This window comes from Ambystoma mexicanum, chromosome 10 (assembly GCF_040938575.1).
Source record: "Ambystoma mexicanum isolate Mex_15411 chromosome 10, UKY_AmexF1_1, whole genome shotgun sequence".
Taxonomy (NCBI): Eukaryota; Metazoa; Chordata; class Amphibia; order Caudata; family Ambystomatidae; genus Ambystoma; species Ambystoma mexicanum.
In genome coordinates this window covers 64,602,503-64,625,618 of record NC_090932.1, presented here as the reverse complement: position 1 = coordinate 64,625,618, position 23,116 = coordinate 64,602,503, and the positions used below count along the sequence as shown (strand labels likewise).

General features: G+C 42.2%; 1 protein-coding gene across 1 annotated transcript in view; it reads right to left on the bottom strand.

The window, feature by feature from the left end:
* The window catches only part of LOC138492812 (mucin-4-like), a 223,544-nt gene that overhangs the window by 179,593 nt on the left and 20,835 nt on the right, over nt 1–23,116 (bottom strand). Inside the window, exons 5-8 of the mRNA XM_069620165.1 lie at nt 21,681–21,836; nt 18,454–18,584; nt 18,193–18,287; nt 8,682–9,011 (exon numbers count right to left, since the gene is read on the bottom strand). Coding sequence (XP_069476266.1) covers nt 8,682–9,011; nt 18,193–18,287; nt 18,454–18,584; nt 21,681–21,836 — 712 coding nt within the window. The remainder of the gene's footprint in view (nt 1–8,681; nt 9,012–18,192; nt 18,288–18,453; nt 18,585–21,680; nt 21,837–23,116) is intronic.

Sequence of the window (23,116 nt, the reverse complement as noted above, 5' to 3'; positions counted from 1 at the left end):
CCCTGTCTAAGGACACAGAGATATGTTAATTACAGAAACAGGTTCATAAAAGGGAGCATGAAGATACCGGGTCTGGGCTGGCGAAGTGGCCAATGGTCCCTAGAGGCCAGACTCATTTGGGTAGTTCATGGTACATGTGAGAAACCTGAGGGTGTTCTCACATCTCGCCCTCTCACGCCCCCATATCCTCTTCACAGGTGGCCAGGGAAAGGCCATCGCTTTTGGATCCTGACCCTGGAGGTGGACAAGTGAGGGAGGATAACCTGGGTGGAGGGTTCTTGGAGAAAGGGAAGGAAATGTACTCAGATAAGACACAGTATTGTCCCTTTCCACTACATGAGAAAACCCTAGTCCCAGCGACATTTGTGGGTTACTGTTATCCCATTACCACTGATGAATATAAAATTAGGAGAAAAGACAAATATCAAAAGCCTAGAAAGAGGGTAAGAAAAGGTTAGATGTCCTTGGGAGAGACATGGTTTGCCCCCTTACTACCTACAAACAAACTAATCCTAACCCAACCTTTATGGGCTATTGTAAACCTGTTTCCCTCACTTTCCCTAATGTAACATATGACATTGCTGTGATGAGGAAGATGAGACTAAGAGGAATGAACACCACACATTTTCACCATTTAGTTACTGGGATGAGGAAGTCGCATCCTGAGCATTGGGAAGGTCAGGCATGTCTTCCTAACTATGGTCAGGCAGAGCTAAATTCACCAGGCACAACTGCAGCCTGTTAGAAAGCTGCAGATACATAAAGTGAGGGAGAAGCCCCAGAAGCGTGAGAAGCAGAGAGGCCAGTGTGGCAGAGACCAGCAGGGGGCCTGCTCTTCATGAGAGCAGCCGTGGTGGGACTGAACACCAAATCGGGATACCGGCAGACCAGGATCACAGAGGACGCCATCCGCGTCCCCAGCAAACTGGAAGGAGTAGCGGAGCAAGAAGTATCCGGCAGGCAGCAGGGCTTGCGGCGGTTGTGTTTCTCAGCTCCAGAAGCGGAGCCGCCAGGAGAAGGAGCAAACTGCTGATGAGTGTCGGAAGGGCACGCATCCCCCGGGGAGCTCCAGAACAGACCGCAAGTAAGTGCGGGTCCATGCATTTTGAATTCTGGAATGAAAGCCAACTTATATTTAAGCACAAAAGTGCATTTTGAATACCGAACTGGAAGCAAACCTACATTTAACTACCAAAGTGCATTTTGAATAATGGGCAGAAAACAAACTTATATTTAACTTACAATGGTTTATTTCAAACTTATATTTGAACTTCAAGAACAAGATTGCATTTCGAGTACACAAGAGTGTTTTCTTTCCAGAATGAAACTTAAACCTTAAGCAACACAAGTAACTATTGAATTGAGAGCAATTCATCTTCAAAGCACATTAAAACCATTATGCAATTTACATGTGAAGCCTAGTAAAAACATTGAAGTACAACCCCAGAGGCTGACAAAGGGAAAGACAAAATGAGTGGGACGTTGTATACAAGGCCAGGAGACCTAAAGACATTATAAGCAGAAATACCTTGGAGCAAGTGCCAAGAACCACGTTGGTGCATGGCATCCCAGCACAAGCGTCTGAAAATTCAGGTAGTAAACAAACAACAGTTCAGGCAGACCTGATAACCCCTGATCAGGTCAGGTTGGAGGGAGCTTCCCTAGTAAAGATAATATGTGTACAAGGAGACCAGGAAATGTGCCCTAAAGCAAATGTGCCCATTCAAAAGGATAACTACCAACTTTCCTTCTGCCATTATCCCTGGGTTGCCAGATGAAACTATTATTGGAACTGACTTCCCTATTTTTTTCTCATTATTAAGTCTTTCCTTCTAGAGGTTTTTGGGTTTTCATCTAACATTTGGCAAAAAGATACAATTGAAACAGACAATGCTGTATGGGGCTGGACTGAAGTCCAGAAAAGGTTACAGCGTGAACCACCCCCCTCACAACCCTAGAACAACAGTCCCTTGTGCGGGAGGCCAGTTACATGGAGGAAGGGTATCTGAGAAATGGAGGGAATCCTCATATCTTCCCCCTTGAATCCTCTGCACAGCTAAGCCTACTGTAAGCCTGTTTCCCACACTTTCCCTAATGTAACAGAATACAGCGCTGTGATGAGGAAGAGGAGAATAAGAGGAATGAACACCACACATTTTCACCACTTGGGTACTTGGACTTGGAAGCTGCATCCCGAACATTGGGAAGGTCAGGCATGTCTTCCTAACTATAGCCAGGCAGATCTAATTGACCAGGAACACATGCAGTCTGTTAGAAGGCTGCAGGTACAAAACATGAGGGAGAAGCTCCAGAAGCATGAGAAGGAGGAAGGCCGGCATAGCAGAGACCGAAGGGGACCAGTATGCAGGCAAACCAGGGTCACAGAGTAAACCATCCGTGTCCCCAGCAAACCAGAAAGAGAACCAGAGAAAGAAGTATCCAGCAGCTAAGCAGGGCTCATGACAGCAGTGTTTCCCAGCTCCAGAAGCAAAGTGGAAACATCAGGAGCCACAGGGAGAAGGAGCAGACCGCTGGTGAGTGTCGGAAGGGCACACAGACACCGGCGAGCTCCGAAATGGACCACAGGCAAGTGATGGTCCACGTATTAAACACAAAAGTGCATTTTAAATACAAAACTGAAAGCAAACCTACATTTAACTATCAAAGTGTATTTTGAATACTGAGTGGAAAGGAAACTTAAATCTAACATACAAGAGTTAATTTCAAACTTATATTTGAACTTCAAGAACAAGAAATCTATTTCGAGTACACATGAGTGTTTTCTTTCCAGAATGAAACTTAAACCTTAAGCAACACAAGTAACTATTGAATTGAGAGCAATTCATCTTCAAAGCACATTAAAACAATTAAGCAATTTACATGTGAAGCCTACCAAGAACATTAAAGCACAACTCCAGAGACTGCCAAGGGAAAACTAAAAAGGGGGGTACATTATATAGGAGGCCAGGAGGCCCACCTAAAGACATTAGGCAGAAATACCTTGGTGCACAGGAGCAAGTGCCACAAACCACCTTGCTGCATAGGAGTAGGTTTCCAGGAACAATGTGGGGCATAGGAACAAACACCAAAGAAACCCTTGGCACAAAGGAGCAAGTGCCAAGGTACCAGCAAGGGGTTGAAGAGCCCAGGGATACTGGTTGCGTGACCTGTAATGGTTGGACCGTGTGGTCTGACAACTGTGCCTAGACCGTTGAACCCTGAATACTGAAAACACAGCATATTGGGAAACTGATATAACGAACAACAAGTGCAAAAGGTGAAGTTGAATTCTTGGGGCAGGGAGCACTGAGACTGAGAAACCTGTTTATGTTGTCTTGAGAGTGGGTTCTCAAGACCCTCCCCTTTTTGTTTGGAATTGTGTTGCATGAGACTTGGGGAAGGGAACTCTCATACTAGGGGAAAGAAAGCTGAGAGCTGGAAGAAGCACCACACTTTGCATTGAACTTTGCTTCTTTGGTTATTAACATCCCTACACATTGTTAGTATAAATGGTGAGGGCAAGTATAGGTTGTCAGCACAGACAGACTTACAAGTGGAGCTATTTGACTCAGACTTTCCTTAATAATAATAATTTAGCATTTATATATCGCTACGAACCCTCAGGTATCTGAGCACTGTTTATTATTACCCACAGTGTGTGTTAGTCATTTATCGAACTCGAAGGATGAAAGGCTGAGATTGGCCCTGCCTGGATTTTAACCTGTGTCAGCCGGCTCTGCAAAGATGTCAAAGCGAGTGCTCTACTTGCTGTGATATCAAACCAGCTGTTTTATTCCAACAGGGAAATCCCACCTTACAATAGGGCAAGATAGACCTTCAACCATTCTGACATTTGAAAGTGCTTTAGTTTGACACACACGTCAGTTATCTTTCTCTTGCTTCATGATGTCTTCACTTATTCAGCATTTTGTGTGTTACCATCCATCCTCCCACAATACGAGTGCATGGTCCCAAGTGAGAACTGCCATTGATACAGGAGGGGGATGGATGTGGATGAAGCAAGCCTAATATGCCCAGAACCTTGGCAAAGGGCACAGAGATATGTTGATTGCAGTGACAGGGTCTTCAAAGGGTAGCATGGAGACACTGGGTCTGGGGTGGCCAAGTAGCCATTGGTCCTAGAGGCCAGACCGCTTTGAGTTGATCATGGTATTTATCGCCTTCTGCATTCCCATACACCCAGCTCCATTGCGAGCACATGGTCCCAAGTGGGAACTGCCATTGATACAGGAGGGGGATGGATGTGGATGAAGCAAGCGCAATAGGCCGGAACCTTGTCAAAGGACACAAATATAAGTTGGTTGCAGGAACGGGGTCTTCAAAGGGAAGTATGGAGACAGTAGGTCTTAGGTGGACAACTGTGAATAGACGCAAGAACACGTTGAATTGTACATTCACTTACACTCTATTGAACCTTCTGGCCCAAAACCAAAAACAAACAAAAAGATAGAAGTGTTTGGATAGAATCTGGTCAATTGAGAATGATATTTAAAATGTATTGATGGGAGTATCAATAATAGTTGTTGATCTTGATCTTGATGGTATAGCATGCTATTGTTATTATTATACCGGGTGGTGTTGTTGTCTTGGACAATCACTTTCATTCAGTTGTCATCATATTACTTCTTTGCTTTTATTTCCTATGACTGTCAAAGTGTTATCATTGTTAACATTTAATAAAAGAGTTGTGTATTCCTAAATAGGACGGTATGAAATCTAGACAACCTGAAGCTGAGAAGTAATAAGTGAAGAAATAATAAAAATAAGAAATGCAATTGCCCTCATAATGCCAGTACTGATTTATTTATTTTTATTTTTACTTTAGGGTTTGTATGTAGTTGTTGAAAATATCAGAAAACTTGAAATTCACAAGGACAACTAACAACTTGAAATTAAACACACTAAATTGAAATAATTAGAAAATAAACAATGCAAAGTCATTACAAAAATATATTTGTTATTGGAAGTAAAATATTTTAATAAAATTCACATTTTCTAGGAGAAGGTTTATGGTATACACTTAGTACCAATTATAATGATCTGGTAGTGATACTGTCTGTAAACATTCCGTGTATTATTCAGAGAAACTAGGAAATTGTTCACGGCTGGCTTGAACCACACAAGCAGGTATGACACCTCAAACGTGAATCCCAGTCTTTCATCAATCCACAATGTTCATTCTGAATTGGCCACAAGCCTGTACCATCTGTTTAAAAGATAGAGAAATAGTTTTGTTGAATTAATCCAATTATCTTGTTTGGCCAACCTAGGGAGGGAGGATAGCTCAGGGGCAACTCGCTTGCATTGGAAGCAAGAGGACACAGAGCAACACAGTTTCAATCCCCGGGTCCACACTTAGGTATTAAGTGTGTTATAAATAATCAATTACAATTACCTTGTAAAATACAAGGCATTGGTATGAATTCAAAAACATACTTTGTGAGTAAAGTAGTGCCAGGCCAGTCCAATACTTTTATGACACGTTTGTAATAAATGAGTATTATGTTTTGTTATTAATATCTGTTAGAGTAAATGCACTTTTCAATTCATGAATGCCAACTTTAATAAACAAACATTATGGGGCTATTAACTGTATTAATAGACATGTTATGGAGATTGCTATGTTCAAACATGTATTTGTTGATTTTGGTGCCACTCAGGTGGTCAATGTAAGAACAACTTGTTATGAGGTTACCTGAGTAACCTGGAACCTACAGCGCTTCCAGTACTGTGTATATAAAAGGCTGAGAGCTTGTTCAAGGGTTGATTAACCTTGAACAGGAGGGCCTCTTGTAGTATGAATAAATGCTCTAATAAAACTGTTAGGTAGTTTCACACACACTACGCGTCATCATCGCGCAGTGTGTGGAATTCCATGTTGTAATGGTTCTGGAATGTAGCCATTCCAGAACCATTGTATTTTGTATGTTTCCTCGGATGGTTAGACTCCGGGGGTTTCATAATTAAACTTACTTGATATCATATAGTGTGCAGACATATTGATAACATTTGGTGATGAGAGCTACCTTTCAATAAGGAGCCCCTGGAGTTCTGAAACTGAGAAGGTTGTGTCGCAGTGGCAAGAATTCAGCATCCCAGCGGGTGGCATAGACAAGGAGAACAGATATCAGTTGCTGTGAGTAACAGGAGATAAAGTAAACAAGAGTCATTTTCAGCGAAGACGCTCCACCAGCGAATGCATTTTATGAACCGACGAACAGCGGCAATCCTTTGAGGAAAGCACCTTAAAGCGTGCTATAACGTGGCGGCCATTTTGGGGGACAGAAGAAACTGTATTCATGTAACCATGGCAACCGTCATACGGTGAATTAAGCAAAGTGAATAACACGCACATATGCACTGTAAAGTGCACGTGAAACGTTTATTAATGCTCCGTGACGACAAAAGACCGTAAATAAAAAGATTTAATTACCTGTCAATGAAAGAACACTAACACAGTACACAGGAGTTTTGGGTGTCATATGAATACTGAAAGAAACACAACCCCAAGAGACATTTAAAGGCAGCAAACCCTGCTGACAGTTAGCAATCTGGTGACACTATGGAATGGTAAAAACTGAACAATCAAACAACATAAATCACCTCACACTCTGTTAGTGAATCAAATCTTCGGCCTGACATTATGCAACATATTGCGGCACCAGTACAGTTCCTTCCAATGCCTGGCAACCCCACATGTCCATGGGAACAATGGGTGGATGGATTTCAGGTATATTTGAGAGCTGTGGCCGACAGTAAATATAATGATGACCTCAAGGAGCCTACCCTCCTGAATTGCATTGGTGTGGAAGCGTTAAGGATCTTCAGGGTGCTTCCTGACCTAGAAGGGCCAAAAAATGGGGCCGGTGATAACAATCGCAAGTTTGAAAATACATTGGGGAAATTGGCAAAACACTTTGGAAACAAGACCAATGTTGTAATGTAAAGATACACATTTTTTTCAAGACGCCAATTAAAGGGGGAATCAATAGATTCTTATATGGCGGCCTTAAGAGATCTCATGTTCACGTGCAAGTTTACTGGAGTTTGTGAAGAATATTTAAGGGACCAATTGGTGTTAAATGTGGCAGACTCACGCATACAACAGAGATTATGGCAAACCAAAGATCCATCATTGGAACAGGCTATAGAGATTGCCAGGACTATGGAACTGGGTGACTGTTGTATGAGAGAGAGGTTTGAAAAAAATGGAGATAGAGAAATAAGGATGCTCCAAGAGGAAGCTAGAGAAGACTCTGAAGAACCTTTGGTGGCCATGGTAAGGAAAATGTCAACCAATAATTCCAGAGCTAACTCCAAAAGAGGTAGAGACACAGGGTACAGAAACCAAGCTCAAAACCATTGTCACAAATGCGGTTGGTACAAACACAATGACGCTGAAAAAGAATGCCCTGCTGCAGCTGTGGAATGCTACAAATGTGGCCACACAGGTCATTTGGCCAAGGTGTGCAGGAATGTCCGCGTAAGAGGGGGAAGATATAGCAGATATTCATTCAACAGGCAACCGAGGAACACTGTAAGAGTAGTCGAGGAGAATACGGGACCCGACAATATGCTATCAGACGTGATGATTCTCAGACACACACTCACAGTTACCGCAATAGGAGGAAACAAGGGACCGTGGGTTGACATGGAAATAAATGGTATATCTTTATCCATAATGGTGGAAACTGGATCTCCCTACACCATGGTCGATGTCAATACATTTGTTGAAGTACTGTCAGGTGATTTGCAAAAGCTACAATGCACAGGTGTGAGAGCAACGGGGTATGGCAAAAGCCCCATTGAGATTATCGAATGTTTGTTTGTTTGTTTTTATTATTTGTGAAGCGCGCCTAACCCGTGGGTAGCAGGGCGCAAAGCAACAAGAGATGTGTACAACTTAAGTTACATAGCACGCAGTAGATGAGTCCAACTAGGTTACAGTGTTGGAAGCACCAGACATTTGGACCAATACATCAAAGTATAGATTATAGGTGAATATACATATTTTACAAATTGTAGATATATTTAGGCAGGAGAGGATATACAGTTTATAAACAATTTATACACAATTTACAGTTGGCGCGGCAGTGGAAGAGATTAGGTGTCATAGCATTAGATGTCATGTTCCTTGATCCAGCGGATGGTATTAGATCTGAATTGTGGGTAGGGAAGGTCTTCCCTAAGAGATGGTGGTAAGTAATTCCAAAATTGTGCTGCTTTGACAGGAAAGCTATTCCCTCCAGACATAGTACGTTCGAATCTTGGGACAAGGAGGAGGTTTGAGTTGGCCTTTCTAGAGGGGCGGCAGGAAGTTGGTCTGGTGAATCTCGTTATCAGATATTGAGGGGCCGATTGGTGTAAGCATTTATGGGTCAGAGAGACCGATTTAAGGAAAATGTTATCTTTTGTAGAAAGCCAATTGTACGATCTTCAAGTCTCTGAGATTTGTGTTTTTATCGGGAGGCTTAGGGCTGCTCTTAAGGCATTGTTTTGTAGGGTTTGAATTTTATTTGTAATGTATTTGTTACTGCCTACGTAGAGCGCGTTGCAGTAATCCAACTTGGATAGGATCAATGCTCTGGCTAGGGTGATGCAGTTGTTAGGTGAGAGGAACGGTTTGGATGCCCTAATGAGTTTGCATGTATAAGATGTACCGGAAGCCATGGCATTGACTTGTTTTTTGAAGGTGAGCGTTGAGTCTAAATAGAATCCTAAGGTTTTAACCTCCTTAGCTACGGTGATGATATTATTGTCAATGACAAAAGAAGAGTAGTTTTGACCTAATTTATTGAGGTTGGGTGCAGTGCCTAGGATGAGGAGTTCTGTCTTGTCATCATTCAGGCATAGACCATGAGAGGCCATCCATGCCTGGATGATGAGGTACACTCGATTTACAAAGGCCAAATCCTTGTCATAATCCCCTGTCAACGGGATGATGATCTGGGTATCATCAGCATAGTTTGTGTAGGTGATACCCAGGCCATCTAGATCATCGAAAAGGGGCTTTGTAAAAATGTTGTACAAGGTGGGGGAGACGCAAGAACCCAGTGGCACACCACAGGTAATGGGCATAGGGTCAGCGGCTGCTGAAAGGGAAAAAACTTGCATAGTGCGGTTGTTGAGGAAGGACTGGATCCATTCAGTTGCCTCCTGGGAGAAATGAGCTGCCGATTGTAAGTGAGTGCAGAGGATCTCGTGGTTGACCAGATCAAATGCAGCTGAGAGATCGAGAAGCAACAGGAGTGCTGTCTTGCCCTCATCTCTCAGCTCATCTATCTGTGCCTTGAGATCGATAAGCGCAGTCTCGGTCCCGTGCTGCGGTCTGAAACCTGACTGTCGGACTCCTAGAAGGTGGTTGAGTTCAAGGTAATGTTGAATTTGTTGGTATGCTATTTTATCAAGGATTTTGAGAAGAAACGGTACTGTAGTGATGGGACGGTAGTTGGTAGGGTGGCAGGATCTCGATTCGAGTTGGAGGACCCAGGATTCTTTCAGATTGTTGGGTATGGCACCGGCGGTAAAGGATGCATTTATTAGTTTAGTAATAAATGGTGAGAGTTCTCGAGCTGCATCTTTTATCAGTTGTGCAGGGCATAGGTCCCCCTGGCAGTTCGAAGGTTTGAGTGCAAGAATAACTTTTTCAACCTCTTTGATAGAGACTTTACTGAAGTTGAAGTGGGGGGAGTAGAACTAGTGTTACTTAAATTGGAGATGGAGAGAAGGGAATCTTTTTTGTTACTGATTTTAGTTTGCAGAGAAGTAATTTTATTGGCAAGAGCATTTTGAATATCTGTGCACCAGTTTTTGTCCTTGATGCATGAGTCAGGTGGCTGGACGGGAGTTTCTATTTCTTTCAGAATTAAGAAGAGCTCTTTAGTATTATATTTCACTTGAGAGATTCGAAGGTTATAAGAGGTTTGTTTTAAAAGGATAATTTCTTTTTTGTACTGGGAGGCTAAATTACTTAGGTTTATCTTATTGACTTCAGATGGATCTGATCTCCAGATTTTTTCATAGCGTCGTTTCTCCTGTCTGATGGCTTTAAGGTGAGGAGAGAACCAGTTGTTCACATGTTTGCGATGTTTGCTCTTTCTCACTTTGAGAGGTGCTATGGCATCAAAGGAGGATAGCATTGTTTTATTGTACAGATCTACCATAGTTCAGGGATCTGTATGGTCGGGAATAGCGTTCAGAGTAGGTAGGATCAGAGGAATAAGGTTTTCAGGAGTGATGTTTCTCTTATTTCTAGTTGGGACCGCTGGAGCTATGCCGTTAGGTTGCAGCGGTGGTGTGAGCTCTAGGGCGAATGTGATCAGGTGATGATCAGACCACGGCTGTGGAATTATCGATGAGACTGTAAGTGGGCAGTTATGCACAGCTAGCCAGTCCAAGGTTCTACCCTTAGTATGGTTAGGAGCTGTGATTTTCTGAGTGAAACCTAGTTCCTCTAGGGTGTTGTTGATTATAGTAGCATTAGTGTCTAACGGGTCGCTAAGACCGAGGTTAAAGTCTCCTAATACGATGCTTTGGGAGGAGTTCTTAAGATTATGCGATAAAATATTTGATAGGTCATCTTCAAAAGCGCCTAATGGACTAGGAGGTATGTATATTAGGTGAATGGATACAGTCTGTGTATTAGATAGAGTTAACTTAGCCACTAGGGATTCACAAGAACTTATGTCGTGTGGTGGTGAGAGATTCACTGATAGGTTAGATTTTGCTATGATAGCAAGGCCACCACCTCGAGAAGTGGTACGGTTGAGTTTTAGGAGGGTGTAGTCATCTGGCACGGCTAGCATAATTGCTGGGCCGGCTGCTGGGTGGAGCCAGGATTCGTTAACAGCTAAAAAGTCTAGGTTTTCATTATGTAGTAGGTCAGCTATGTCAGTAGCATGAGCTACCATAGAGCGTGCATTTATAAGAGCAGCTCTCATCCCAGACTGAACTGGTTTCAGGATTGCTAGTTGTGTTTTAGGTTTGCATTTCGGGAGAAGGATAGGTTCTCGGAAAAGTCTGCAGTTAAGTTGGAGTGGGTGCCGGTGATGGCTTGCGAGTTGCATTACTGTGCGCTAGTTTGGTTGGAGGGTCATAGAGCCTAGGTAGTCTAGCACGTAATTTAAGGTTCGTCTGTGAAACAGTGCAAGGTATGGTAATCATGGCATCCTGTTTGAGGGCATTCTGAGCTGTCGCAGGTACGGGTGGATTAAGGAGCATGGTGTAGTCATATAGGCTAGTAATGTAAAGGAGAGTTCTTAGAAGGACAGTGTAAAGCGTTGGGAAATACATTGTATACAGAGAACTGGTAAGGAATCATGCAACGTGTAGAAGAAGTGCGTGCATAATAACATAGATGTAACACAGGCAAATGTAGAGACCACATGCTATTAAAAGGAGGCTGGGCAAGTATCGCACAAGGTGTAAAAGGAGATTTAGGGCTAGTATCGTCTATGGCAATTCAAATTTAGGATATCTGACACATTTAGGGCACATTGGCCCTTGGTGCACGGCAGTAGTAGGTAATCAAATACCGCATCAGGTGGGATATATGCAGAGTATACTGGCATGCAAGTGAGGCAAGATAATAGGGAATGCTTCAAGGAGTATAGAGGAGACTAAGTACAATACTGGTAATCAAAGTAGGCATTTAAAGTGATGCTATGTCTAAACTTAAATACTAGACATGTGCAGGCTAATGAGCTGTGTATGCACAAACAATGGAGCATCTAGATTCGAATTTTAGCAATCAGGGCTAGAAGTAAGGCCATTACAGTATACACAAACAATGGAGCATCTAGATTCGAATTTTAGCAATCAGGGCTAGAAGTAAGGCCATTACAGTATACACAAACAATGGAGCATCTAGATTCGAATTTTAGCAATCAGGGCTAGAAAGTAGTATATATGCAGCAAAGAGGCAGCTATGGTCAGGGTATATGCAGTGCAGGCAATGGATCAGGGGAGGTACAGCTGTGGGCATGTATGCCACTATAAGGTACATATATGTTCAAGCGAGCAAAGTAATTAGTTTGATGTGCGCACACGGCAAAAATTACAAGTTGTCGCAGTGTTTGGTAGGCAGGGTGAATACGCATAGTGAAAAGGAAGTTCTGTATAGAGTAGGACTTTAAGTTCCAAGTGCCAAGTTATTGTAATAGCATGGGGCAGAGAGGCACTGGTGGGTTACTCACAGTCTCTGTGTGCATGGGCAGGGGGTCAGGCCCTGGGCACTGGTCAGCTCTGGACAGTCTCAGGACAGTTGTTGGCCTTACCCTCAGGGCCTTTCCAGGAAGGGTCGGCTTACCCCTGCCGGCTTCCAATAGGCTCTAGTAGTCACGGCACGGGCCAATCAGCAAGAGGCTATTCACTGCTGTGTTGGTTGAGCAGGGCACATCAGGCCAGAAACACGGGCGGCCATCTTGTAGGGATAAACACAATGGCACAGCGTAAAGCATTATCCTTACGTGTGGGCAACACGGATTGTGTGCAAAAAGAATGCTTCTATTGGGCATGCACAAAATTAATATTGAAGTTGTCGGCGGCTACCGGGCGTATAGCGCTAAGAATAGGCAAGTTTCATATGAAGATTTGAAATTGTAAGAAGTACTCAGCATACCTCTATGTGGCCTTTGCTTCGAGCGGGGATGAGGATCAGCTGCTACTGCAGCGATCCACAGCTCCTGCTCCAGCTCTAGATGAGCAACGAGTGGCTTCCGGTGTCGATAAGCTGTGGGCTTTTTTTCGCGGGACAGTGCCTTTCCAGGGAGGCCCGGTTCACGCCTGCCGGCTTCCAAAGGCTCTAGTAGCCACAGCACGGGCCAATCAGCAAGAGGCTATTCTCTGCTGTGTTGGTTGAGCAGGGCACATCAGGCCAGAAACACGGGCGACCATCTTGTAGGGATAAACACCTTGTGTGTTTTAATGGCGCAGCGTAAAGCGTTAGCCTTACATGTGGGCAACACAGATTGTGTGCAAAAAGAATGCTTCTATGGGGCATGCACAAAATTAATATTGAAGTTGTCAGCGGCTACTGCACATATAGCACTAAGAATAGCCAAGTTTCATACGTAGATTTGAAATTGTAAGACGTACTCAGCATACCTCCATGTGGCCTTTGATTCGAGTGGGGATGAAGATCAGCTGCTCCTGCAGCGATCTGGAGCTCCTGCTCCAGCTCTAGATGAGTAACGAGTGGCTTCGGGGGTCGATCAGCTGTGGATGTACCTGGGTGAAGTTATGTTTCTATGGAAAAGAAACGTATTGTAGGCTTTATGTAGCAAAGAATGGCTCATCAGTGGTCGGATAGGAAGAAAAAGCTGTGCTATGCATCAGGATTCATCCAGGAGAAGAAGTCCCCATTCTGAGTGTTCTAAAGGACAATAATGACATCAAAGCTACGCTAGCAAAGCAATTCCCCAAGGTGTTTTGTGAAAAAATGTGACTTTTAGAAGGGTTCCAACACAAGATAATTCTAAAGAAAGTGGCAATACCTATAGCACACAGAGTAAGAGGAATTCCCATTGGCACGAAGGAAGCACTCAAAAAGGAACTTTCTCGATTGCGTGAACAATATATAATGGAACCCATTGAGAATGGTTGGTTCCCATAGTGTTAGTAAAAATGCCAGATGGGTCTATAAGGATGTGTGTGGACTTTAGAGACCTCAACAAAAATATTTCCATAGACAGACATCCTCTTCCGAACATAGGAGAATTACTGACAACCATGAAACCAGCAAAAATGTTCATCACTCTAGATTTGTCCCCGGCGTACCATCATATACCATTGGTAGATAAATCTAAGAACTTAACTTCATTTGTCACTCCACTTGGTGCATTTATGTTTAAGAGGATGCCGTTTGGCCTTGCTTCAGCTGCGGCGGTATTCCAAAGACTAATGTCATTCTTGTTTGGTGGCCTGGAAGGGGTATACTGCTTCCAGGATGACATTTTAATATCAGCCAATACAGAAGAAGAACATGATGCGAAATTGATGGGGGTGCTGCAAGTAATTGAAAAGAGTGGCCTCACCTTGAAACTAGACAAATGCAAGATTAGGTGCGATAGGGTGTCATATTTGGGTCATTCAATCGATGCAGAAGGTATCAGTCCAAAGAGAGAATTGATGAATACCATTTTGGGCATCACTGAACCAAGGAACAAAGATCAACTAAGAAGTTTCCTGGGCATGACAGAATATTACTCCAAGTTTGTGAGTGATTACACTAACAAAACTAAAAATATGAGAGAACTCATGAAGAAATCCACGAAATACACATGGTTGAGTGAGTGCAAGAGAGAATTTGAACAAATAAAAGTCACCATCAATGAAGCTCCATCACTGGGCATGTTTGATTGCAAAGCGAAAACTATAATTTCAGTTGATGCCAGCAAAATTGGGTTGGGTGGTGTGTTGGAGCAGTTACAGGATAAAGGGTTGGTAACAATAGCGTTTGCATCAAGAGTATTAAGAGATGCAGAGTTGAACTCCCCTACGATAGAAAGAGAAGCTTTGGGAGTAAATTGGATATTGGAACACTTCAGAAACCTGGTGTGGGGATTACCTATTATCCTTAAAACTGACCACAAACCACTTGTACATGTGTTACAGTCAAAAACACCACATTTGATATCTCCAAAAATTAGACGTTGGATTTTGGACATAATGCAGTGCAACATTTGTATATGCTATAATCCGGGGAAATTAAACTTTGTGGCTGATTGCTTCTCAAGGCTGCCGGGGGAATGCACAAGGACCAATGTTGAGACTGAGAAGGAGTTGGGAGGTGATGACATCATTGCCACCATAAACCCCGGTGTGACGAAAGAGGAATGGAGGAACACAGCTGATGGTGGTTAGGAGCAGGAAAATATCAGATAAGCAATTAAAAGTGACTGGCACAAGTATGACCAAAGTTTAAGAGACTATGTGCAAATCAAGGATGACATTTGGATGGATTCAGAACATATATATATAGAGGAGATCGAGTTATCCCTCTAGTGAGACTGAGAGAAAAAGTAATCGCCTTGGCTCATGAAGGACATTTAGGAAGAAACTTGACCAAGAGAAGGGTAAGGAGTATATACTGGTGGCCGGGGTTGTGGAGAGATGTGGAAGAAAGTGTCAGGAACTCTGTTGCGTGTGCTATGAGTGACAAAACTAAGAATGTGAGAAAAACACCCCTACAACCTGTTGAGATTCCCAATGAAGTGTGGTCCAAATTGGCCATAGATATCATGGGACTGTATGAAAACCTGGAGGCTGTTAAAATATACATTGTAGTTCTGGTAGACTACACTTCGAAATGGGTTGAGTGGGGAGATGTGGAAGGGAGTGTCACCACTGAAAAAATGTTGAACTTTCTCATTGAAATTTTCAACAGAGAAGGTGACCCTAAAGAAATAGTGTCAGATAATGGACCACAATTTATATCGCTGGAGTTTCAGATGTTCTTGAAAGAGAGAGCCATTCACTATATAAAGACGTCACCACACAATACTATTGCAAACAGACTTGTTGAGAGGATGAATACATTTGTCGAGGGAGTGATTCAATTAGCAGTGGTCAATTCAATTACATGGAAGGAGGCTCTCAAAGAAGCCCTTTGCACATATAGAACCACTCCACATTCCACTACGGAAATAGGGCCCTTTACTATGATGAGGGGCAGACAAGCCTTCAATCGTCTGAGACCCGCTTTGATGTTTTCAGGAACAAAGGATGTTCATTTGGACATGGAACAAATTGTAAAGAGAGTAGTTGATAAACAGAGAAAAGACAAAGAATACTATGATCGCAGAAATGGGGTAAAGGAGAAGTTGTTTAAGAAAGGGGATTGGGTTTGTGTTAAAGAACCTAAAAAAAACAATGAAAGGTGAATCCAGTTTCAGACCACCACAGAGGATACAAAGTAGCTCTGGCAGGTCAGTAGTGTTGGAGGATGGCAGGAAGTGGTCTAATGATGATATTGTGTGGGAGCAATATGATGCTGAGAGGCCAAGTACCAGTGAGAAAAGCAACCGTGTGACATGGGATCGCATTGACTCTGAAACATCAAATGATGGTCAAGAGATGTGTGACAAAGTGACAGAGCGTGGCAGTAGGGCCACTGCAAGCGGGTTATGGAAAAGAAACCGCAGAATCATACAGAATTTCAATAGTGACTATGTATATTATTAATAGTTCACCAGGTTGCTGCTCACATGTATCCTTTGAAGTACAATTTAGTAACTTAGTTATTTTATGCACATGTTTCACTAGTTACTCTGTTTCTGTAGTATAACTCTCTCAATCTAATTTGAACTTCAATATTATAAGGGAGGGGGATGTTAGGTAGTTTCACACACACTACGCGTCATCATTGCGTAGTGTGTGGAATTCAATGTTGTAATGGTTCTGGAATGTAGTCATTCCAGAACCATTGTATTTTGTATGTTTCCTCGCATGGTTAGACTCCTGGGGCTTCATAATTAAACGTACTTGCTATCATATAGTGTGCAGACTTATTTATAACAAAAACGTATCTGGATTTCTAGACCTCTTCACTTCAACGCCCTTTTGAAAAATAAAAGATAGGAAGATGATTTTTAATTGCTTGAAAGTAACAACATTTTTATTGTTGACCCACGAAATAGAAGGTGGCATGAACAAAAACAATACATTTTCCAATATATCAAAATATATATTTTGAGTGAACCCATGATATCACAATGTAGTAGGAGAACATAAAAGGCTAGAGTGCAAGGTTGTCACAACTAACACGTACAGACAGAATACTTACTCGTTACTAGGAGCACTAGTGCAAACAGTTGCTACAAGTCTGTGCATCTGCACCATCAGCATTCTCAACAGCGATGTTCTAAGGTAGGGTGCCCTGACGTCATGCAGCCGGGTAATGCATAGTGATGGAGGCTCTTCTTCAACTATGTAGGCCAAGCAGACAAAGTTTTCTCTGCAACAACAGTTCTCTGCCAAAGTTGACATTATCTCACATCGATGGCAGGTACACCAAGTGGAAACATCTTCAGTGCAATAAGGATCAGGATGCTGGGAGTGATCATCATGAGTTTCACTCGATTCACCATCTTTTCAGCTACGTTCCCTCTCAACCATTTCCTCTTTACTATACTCCGGCTCGTAAAGGAATGGTTAAATGGATGTTATAATTATTGAGCATTGAAGAACTAGAAAATGTACTGCAGGATAAAAAAAATGTGTACTTTGTATAAAGTAATGAATTGATGTTTAATTTTAAAATGCCATTTGAAAGAAAATGAGCAGAAGACACATCCATTTATACAAACCCATAGTGCAAAGACAACCGGAATAGGCCCACAGTTGTAAAGTACTCATTGTCTCATTGAAAAAAGAACTGATGTATATATACAATTTAAATACGGTTTAGTAAAAATATTTGTCAATTATGTAATAAATATTTGAATTGAAGGCACTTAGAGCATAAATTCATTTGAGCCAGTGTAAGCACCTTTTTCAGTTTAATTTGTCATAGTTCGTAGGTAGCTGAACAGACCAAAAAGAAGTCGTGGAGGCTCGTAATGAAACAGAGACACTAAGGCAGCAGAAACTCCAATGTTGTCTGATAAAAGAAGTTTGTTGATACTTATCGAGGAAAGGGGCATCTTGAAATTGTGATGGAGACACGTCAATAGATTGCTCACAGAGGACGTTTAAATGAGACATGCACTGCCGTTGTGACAAGGGGCGTTTGCGTCAAATGATGTCAGCTTGAGGGGTGGGTGATCTGATTTACTGCTGTGAGGACCCTTGAATGGATAGGATTATGACAAGATGGCAGTTTCTGACCCGTGAGCTTCGCATGTGTAAATGTCAGAAAATCGAAGCTAAGATGTATTGGAATGTTTTTGGGGATCGATCAATATATGCTCAAAAATACATGCCCTATCCATTGAGCCGATAAACCTCCTGCGAGAAGTTCCCCTTTAATCTTAAAATAGATTGCTCAGTAATGTAGAGTTATCCCATCTTGATCCCCGACAAGGGTGTTGTTTTATGTTTCTATTATATAGGACAAAACTTTGTCAATTTTCTTTACACATTGTCTACATGTTTAAAACCAAGTGTTGAAGAAATCCTGGAAGCACACATTTGTAAAAGAAAGAGTCGAAAAAGAAGTGTCTAAAAGCACACCTGTGTTGAATCCAACATAGTTTGAAGGCCGATACTTTTCTGCTGCACTCCGATTCATTATGTCATCATTTTTGAAGAACCCATCTGCCTGTCCACTGAATGAAAATGAAAAAAAAAGAAATTGAAGCCAGGTTATGCTTGTGTTTGTTTTTCCTTATTTTTTCTTTCAGGAATTTCATAGAATACATTTCAGGCAAAGTCCCTGAGCTTAACCTGTCAGTGACAGTCCACAAGAATGGTCAGATGAAATTGAACGCTTACCTGGAATATCCAATGAGCACATTGGTTAAAGTGCGGCTCGTCACATCCCAGTTCATTCCACCATTTTTGAAGAGAATCAGCACATATGACGTGCTTCCATCTGTTGTGAGAACCGCTTGGTATGTATTTGTCTAGGGAAAATATTAGCAGTTCTTGAGAGTCTGTGACATTGTTTGAACACAACCATTCAACATTTTTCAGCATTTTCTAGCCATGATGCCCAACAAGAGTTATAGATATTTCTCAACAAAACACCCTTTTGTATGTTATGCCCTAGATAAGGTGATTGCAACCTTTGGCTCTCCAGATGTTTTGAACTATGAGGGATCATGGCATTTCTTTTTTAAAGCATCCAGAGCGCCAAAGGTTGCAGGCACTGCCCTAGGTGAACCATCTGGACCGGGTCAGGGTGCAGCTTCATAGTAGAGTCCCTCCTTTTAGAGTGGAATGCACTCAGATTCTCAGTCCCTTCCCTGCAAATGTATCTTTCCGTCTATTTATTTGAAGAGAGTTAAGAGCTTTGAGAAGATCAACTGTACTTGAATGTGATCAGGATGACCAATGCCTTGCAGTAAATGGAAAGATGGATTGAATAATTCAATTAGCATGTGGTAAGATGGGGGTATTTGGACATCAGGAGGGAATGCACTGAGGAATACGGAGCACACATACATATACGAAGATTACATTGATGTGCAGGTCATGGGGTGTAGTGAAAAAGTATGGAAGTGGGACAGTGATTGTTATGAGCAGTATGTCATTCAGTAAAGGGAATGGGCGGTCTTGAATCCTGGTCCAGTGGGGGACTGACTTGATGTCCTGGAGTAGGGCGTGCCATCATTGGGGAGGAAGGAGGGCAAAGGAGAGAAAGCATAAGGTCGTGGAGGGATGACAGAAAACACAGTGTCTAGGAAGGGCTTCAGATCGAAGAGTGTGGGTAGGTGATTAATGGAGCAAGGAGTCAGTCAGGTATGACATTTAAATAGGGAATGATTGCACTTTGACAGCCGCAAAACATGAAGGTGGTAGGCAGAGGTGGGTGAGGATGGAGAAATGTTGAAGAGGGTGTGGGTGGTAAGCTTCAATACATTGCCAAGTGATGTGAACAAATGCAGAAGTAGTCCGAGGACATTCTTAAGAGGTACACTAGCTTGCTGAGAAATAAGGTGGAGTTGAGATTCTTAGCTTAGTAAAAGGTTAGAAGTGCAGATCCTTGGCATTCTTGGCAGGCTATGTCTGGCAACCATCTCAGTGGAGGCCATGAAATGTTGGAGTTTTAGATCACTGAAACAATGTAGGCCAGATCTACTACAGGTTCCCACTGAAGAACAAGATGCAGACATAGCAAGTGGGCAACACCAAACAATGGACCCCCTCTTTCTATGCATCTTTCAGAGGTGTGCAACACAGAGTGGATTATGCAGGTGCCTGTGTCTAGGTGAATGCTGAGAAGGAGATCACACCAGTACAGGATGTAGGCTCTGTTTTGCCATAAAGGGAGGTGGGAGCCGGTCCAGAATCGTATAAGTAGCCAACCAGGCTGGGCTTGCAGGGGAGTTCTGAAGGTTAGGGTTCAAGTTCACCTTCATCTTAGACCATAACACATCTTTGCTCTTTTAACTCCCTTCCATAGCATGCCATTGTAGGATGTTATTGTTAGGAAAGATTTATCGTTTAGGCAACTTTCCCTTGAAAGAGCGTCCGCCTACAATTGATAAGGGATGGGCTAGTTCAGAGAGTGATGTCTTTCATAAACATCGACCCGACTTGAACCAACTGTCCTGAAGACCGTTTGGTACTTTTACAGCAGCGCTGTCCCAAGTTTTACAGCCACTGCTTCTATCCATCTATGCCGAACCAGAAACACAGAATTGTGTGTCGACAATTTTAAACAATGTTAAATGTATTGCCATTTAAAACAATACATGAAATATACACTATTTGTCACTCTGCCTACTAACTCACAAAGATGCAGATTATCATGTGCTTAATAATGTATACCTTCAGCGCCACGGCGCAGTTTGGAAAACTGTTTTGTTCTCTGTTAGTGTAAATTTACCAAAAAACATTTTTGCTATTCCAGCATCCTTAGGTGTTTTTTTGTCTATTGAGCTAGCAGTTATCTAGCTCCACTACAAACCTGGTGACCCTATGTCACGCTTTTGGTTAGGGTAGCTATGACTCACCTTCTCCCGTACTGTACCTCCCACCCTCTTGAGTCAAGCCCCCATATACAAAAGGAGGGTCCGCCCATTTATCTTTCTTTACGTTCATTGTAATTCATGAACCTGATGACTCAGGTTGGCAGATCATGGCTATTTATCAATGTTAACAAATAACTATGAATTGGAAGGTGTCAATGCTGGGCAGTGATGCAGGCTATGCCTGCACACTGTTCCACTCAGACCGCATGACCTTGTTGCAAGTTCCATACTGTAATAACTAGCAGGGTGCGTTGACAACAAAAGGCCAGTCACTAGCCACCATCCCCAACACTGGGGAAAGGTCAGTGAAGAGGACCATATCGAAGGGAAATGCCTGTCATGAGTGGCCAACTATACAGGAAGATCTTGCTGCAGTGTTTAATAGTCAAGTTCATTAGTTTAGTAATTACATTACCTGCATTTCACCATCGGAGAAAAGCATGTTTGTTCATGTGTTCGGTGGATAGATGGTTAACATGCTCTACCTGCCACTAATGCGATCAGAGCATAATGTTAACGATGATGTGTTTCAAAGAAACTCTTAAAGATGTATTATATTTCAAGTCACAACTATTAAATTACATGGATTGATATCTGTAAATCACACAGTGCATCAATCACCATGGGTGAACTGGCGTATAGGTAACTCTGGAGATTTCCCGGTGGGCCTCTGCACCCTGGGCCTCTTTTGTGTGGCATTTCCTAATTTTCGCATAGGAAAAGCATTGGGCTTGCTGAAAATGTGTCATGTGGGGCCACTTTGAAAATAATTTCCAGGGCCTCTTTTGGTCCCAAGTAAGTATTTCCAGGGCCTCTTTTAGTAAATCACCCTTAATGAACCAATGGGAGTTGCAGCTTAAACTTTAAATACGGTGACACTGCATGGAGCAGACGTGGATGGTGTCAACAGTGGGTGGGGCACTTTCCTTGCCGTTGTGTCACAGGCATGCTAGAAAATATGTGGGCCCTGGCACTTATTTTCTTACACATTAAGCACTGCAAAGCACCCAAACCAATGCTTACCTGTGTATCATTGACCTTGGCTTGAAATGCTGGCGCCTTGTCCCACGTAATCTTGAGAGTGTATTTAGCTTTATAGGAAGTCTTCATGTACTTGTGAATCATTGTTTCAACATCTTGGACAAACGTATTGTTTACAGTGTTCAGTGTGGAGTACTCCTGCGGAAATCCGCAAAAAAGGATACATATCATTAAAATGTACTCCGTGAGAAAACAGATATGTAGCCTATAAATGGGACATAACTTTTTAAAATCATATAATATGTTGCTTTGTATCAATGTATTTAAGGCTGCAGATTTCCAGACTGAAATCTCTGTCAATCCAGATCATGTCTAACATCTTTCTAAGCATTTTACATATTTAGGCTTACCTCCATTGCTCGAACAGCCTTTAATTCCTAATACAGGATGCAATGACAGAGGCACAGAGGAAGCCTGTAGCCTACAGGTCCTTGAAAGTAGGGCATGCAGAAAATAAAAGGTTGCATTGACCTTTGCTTTCCACAAACAAGTTAACATATCCAATAACTGTGTTGTGACACTACCGGAAATCTAACAATATAGTGGTAGTGCCAGAAGTGATAGTAATACCAATAGTTATTGTAGTGGTAGTAGAAGTACTACTACTACTGCCACTACTGTGAGTGATATTAGTTATAATATTAATACATACTATTGCTATTGCTACTATTGCTATTACTAGTACCATGACCACCACTACTACCACTACTGCCACTACAAAATGACTACCACCCCTACTACTGCTTCCACTACTATTACCCCTACTACAATCACTACTACTTCTACTACTACTACTACTAGTACAATGATAACTACTTCTACTAATACTTCTATACTACTACCACCACTACTACTACTGTCCTTTCTACTATCTCTACCAGTATTACTACTAAACTACTACCACTACTACTACTTCTACTACTACCCCTACTACTATCACTACTACTATTACTACTAGTATTAATACCACTGCAACTGCTGCTATTACTACAACTACTACTACACACTACTACCACCACTATGACTACTACTACTACTTACACTTTTACTACCCATTCAACTATCACTACCACTACTACTACAACTACTATAACTATTACTACTAGCATTATTACCACAACTAGTTTGTCTACTACTATTACTATTGATGATATGACCAGTGATATCAGTTCTTCTTCTAAGGTATGTACTACTGCTGCTACTACTACTTTTGCTGCTACTGGTGCTGTTATTAGTACCACCACCACCACTACTACCACTATGACTACTTTTACTACTAATGCCACTACTATCACCCCTACCACTACTACCCCTGCTAGTATCACTACCACTACTACAACTATTACAACGACCACTACTGATACTCTCACCAGTGATATTAGTTGTACTAATAATACATGTAAAACTATTACTATTGC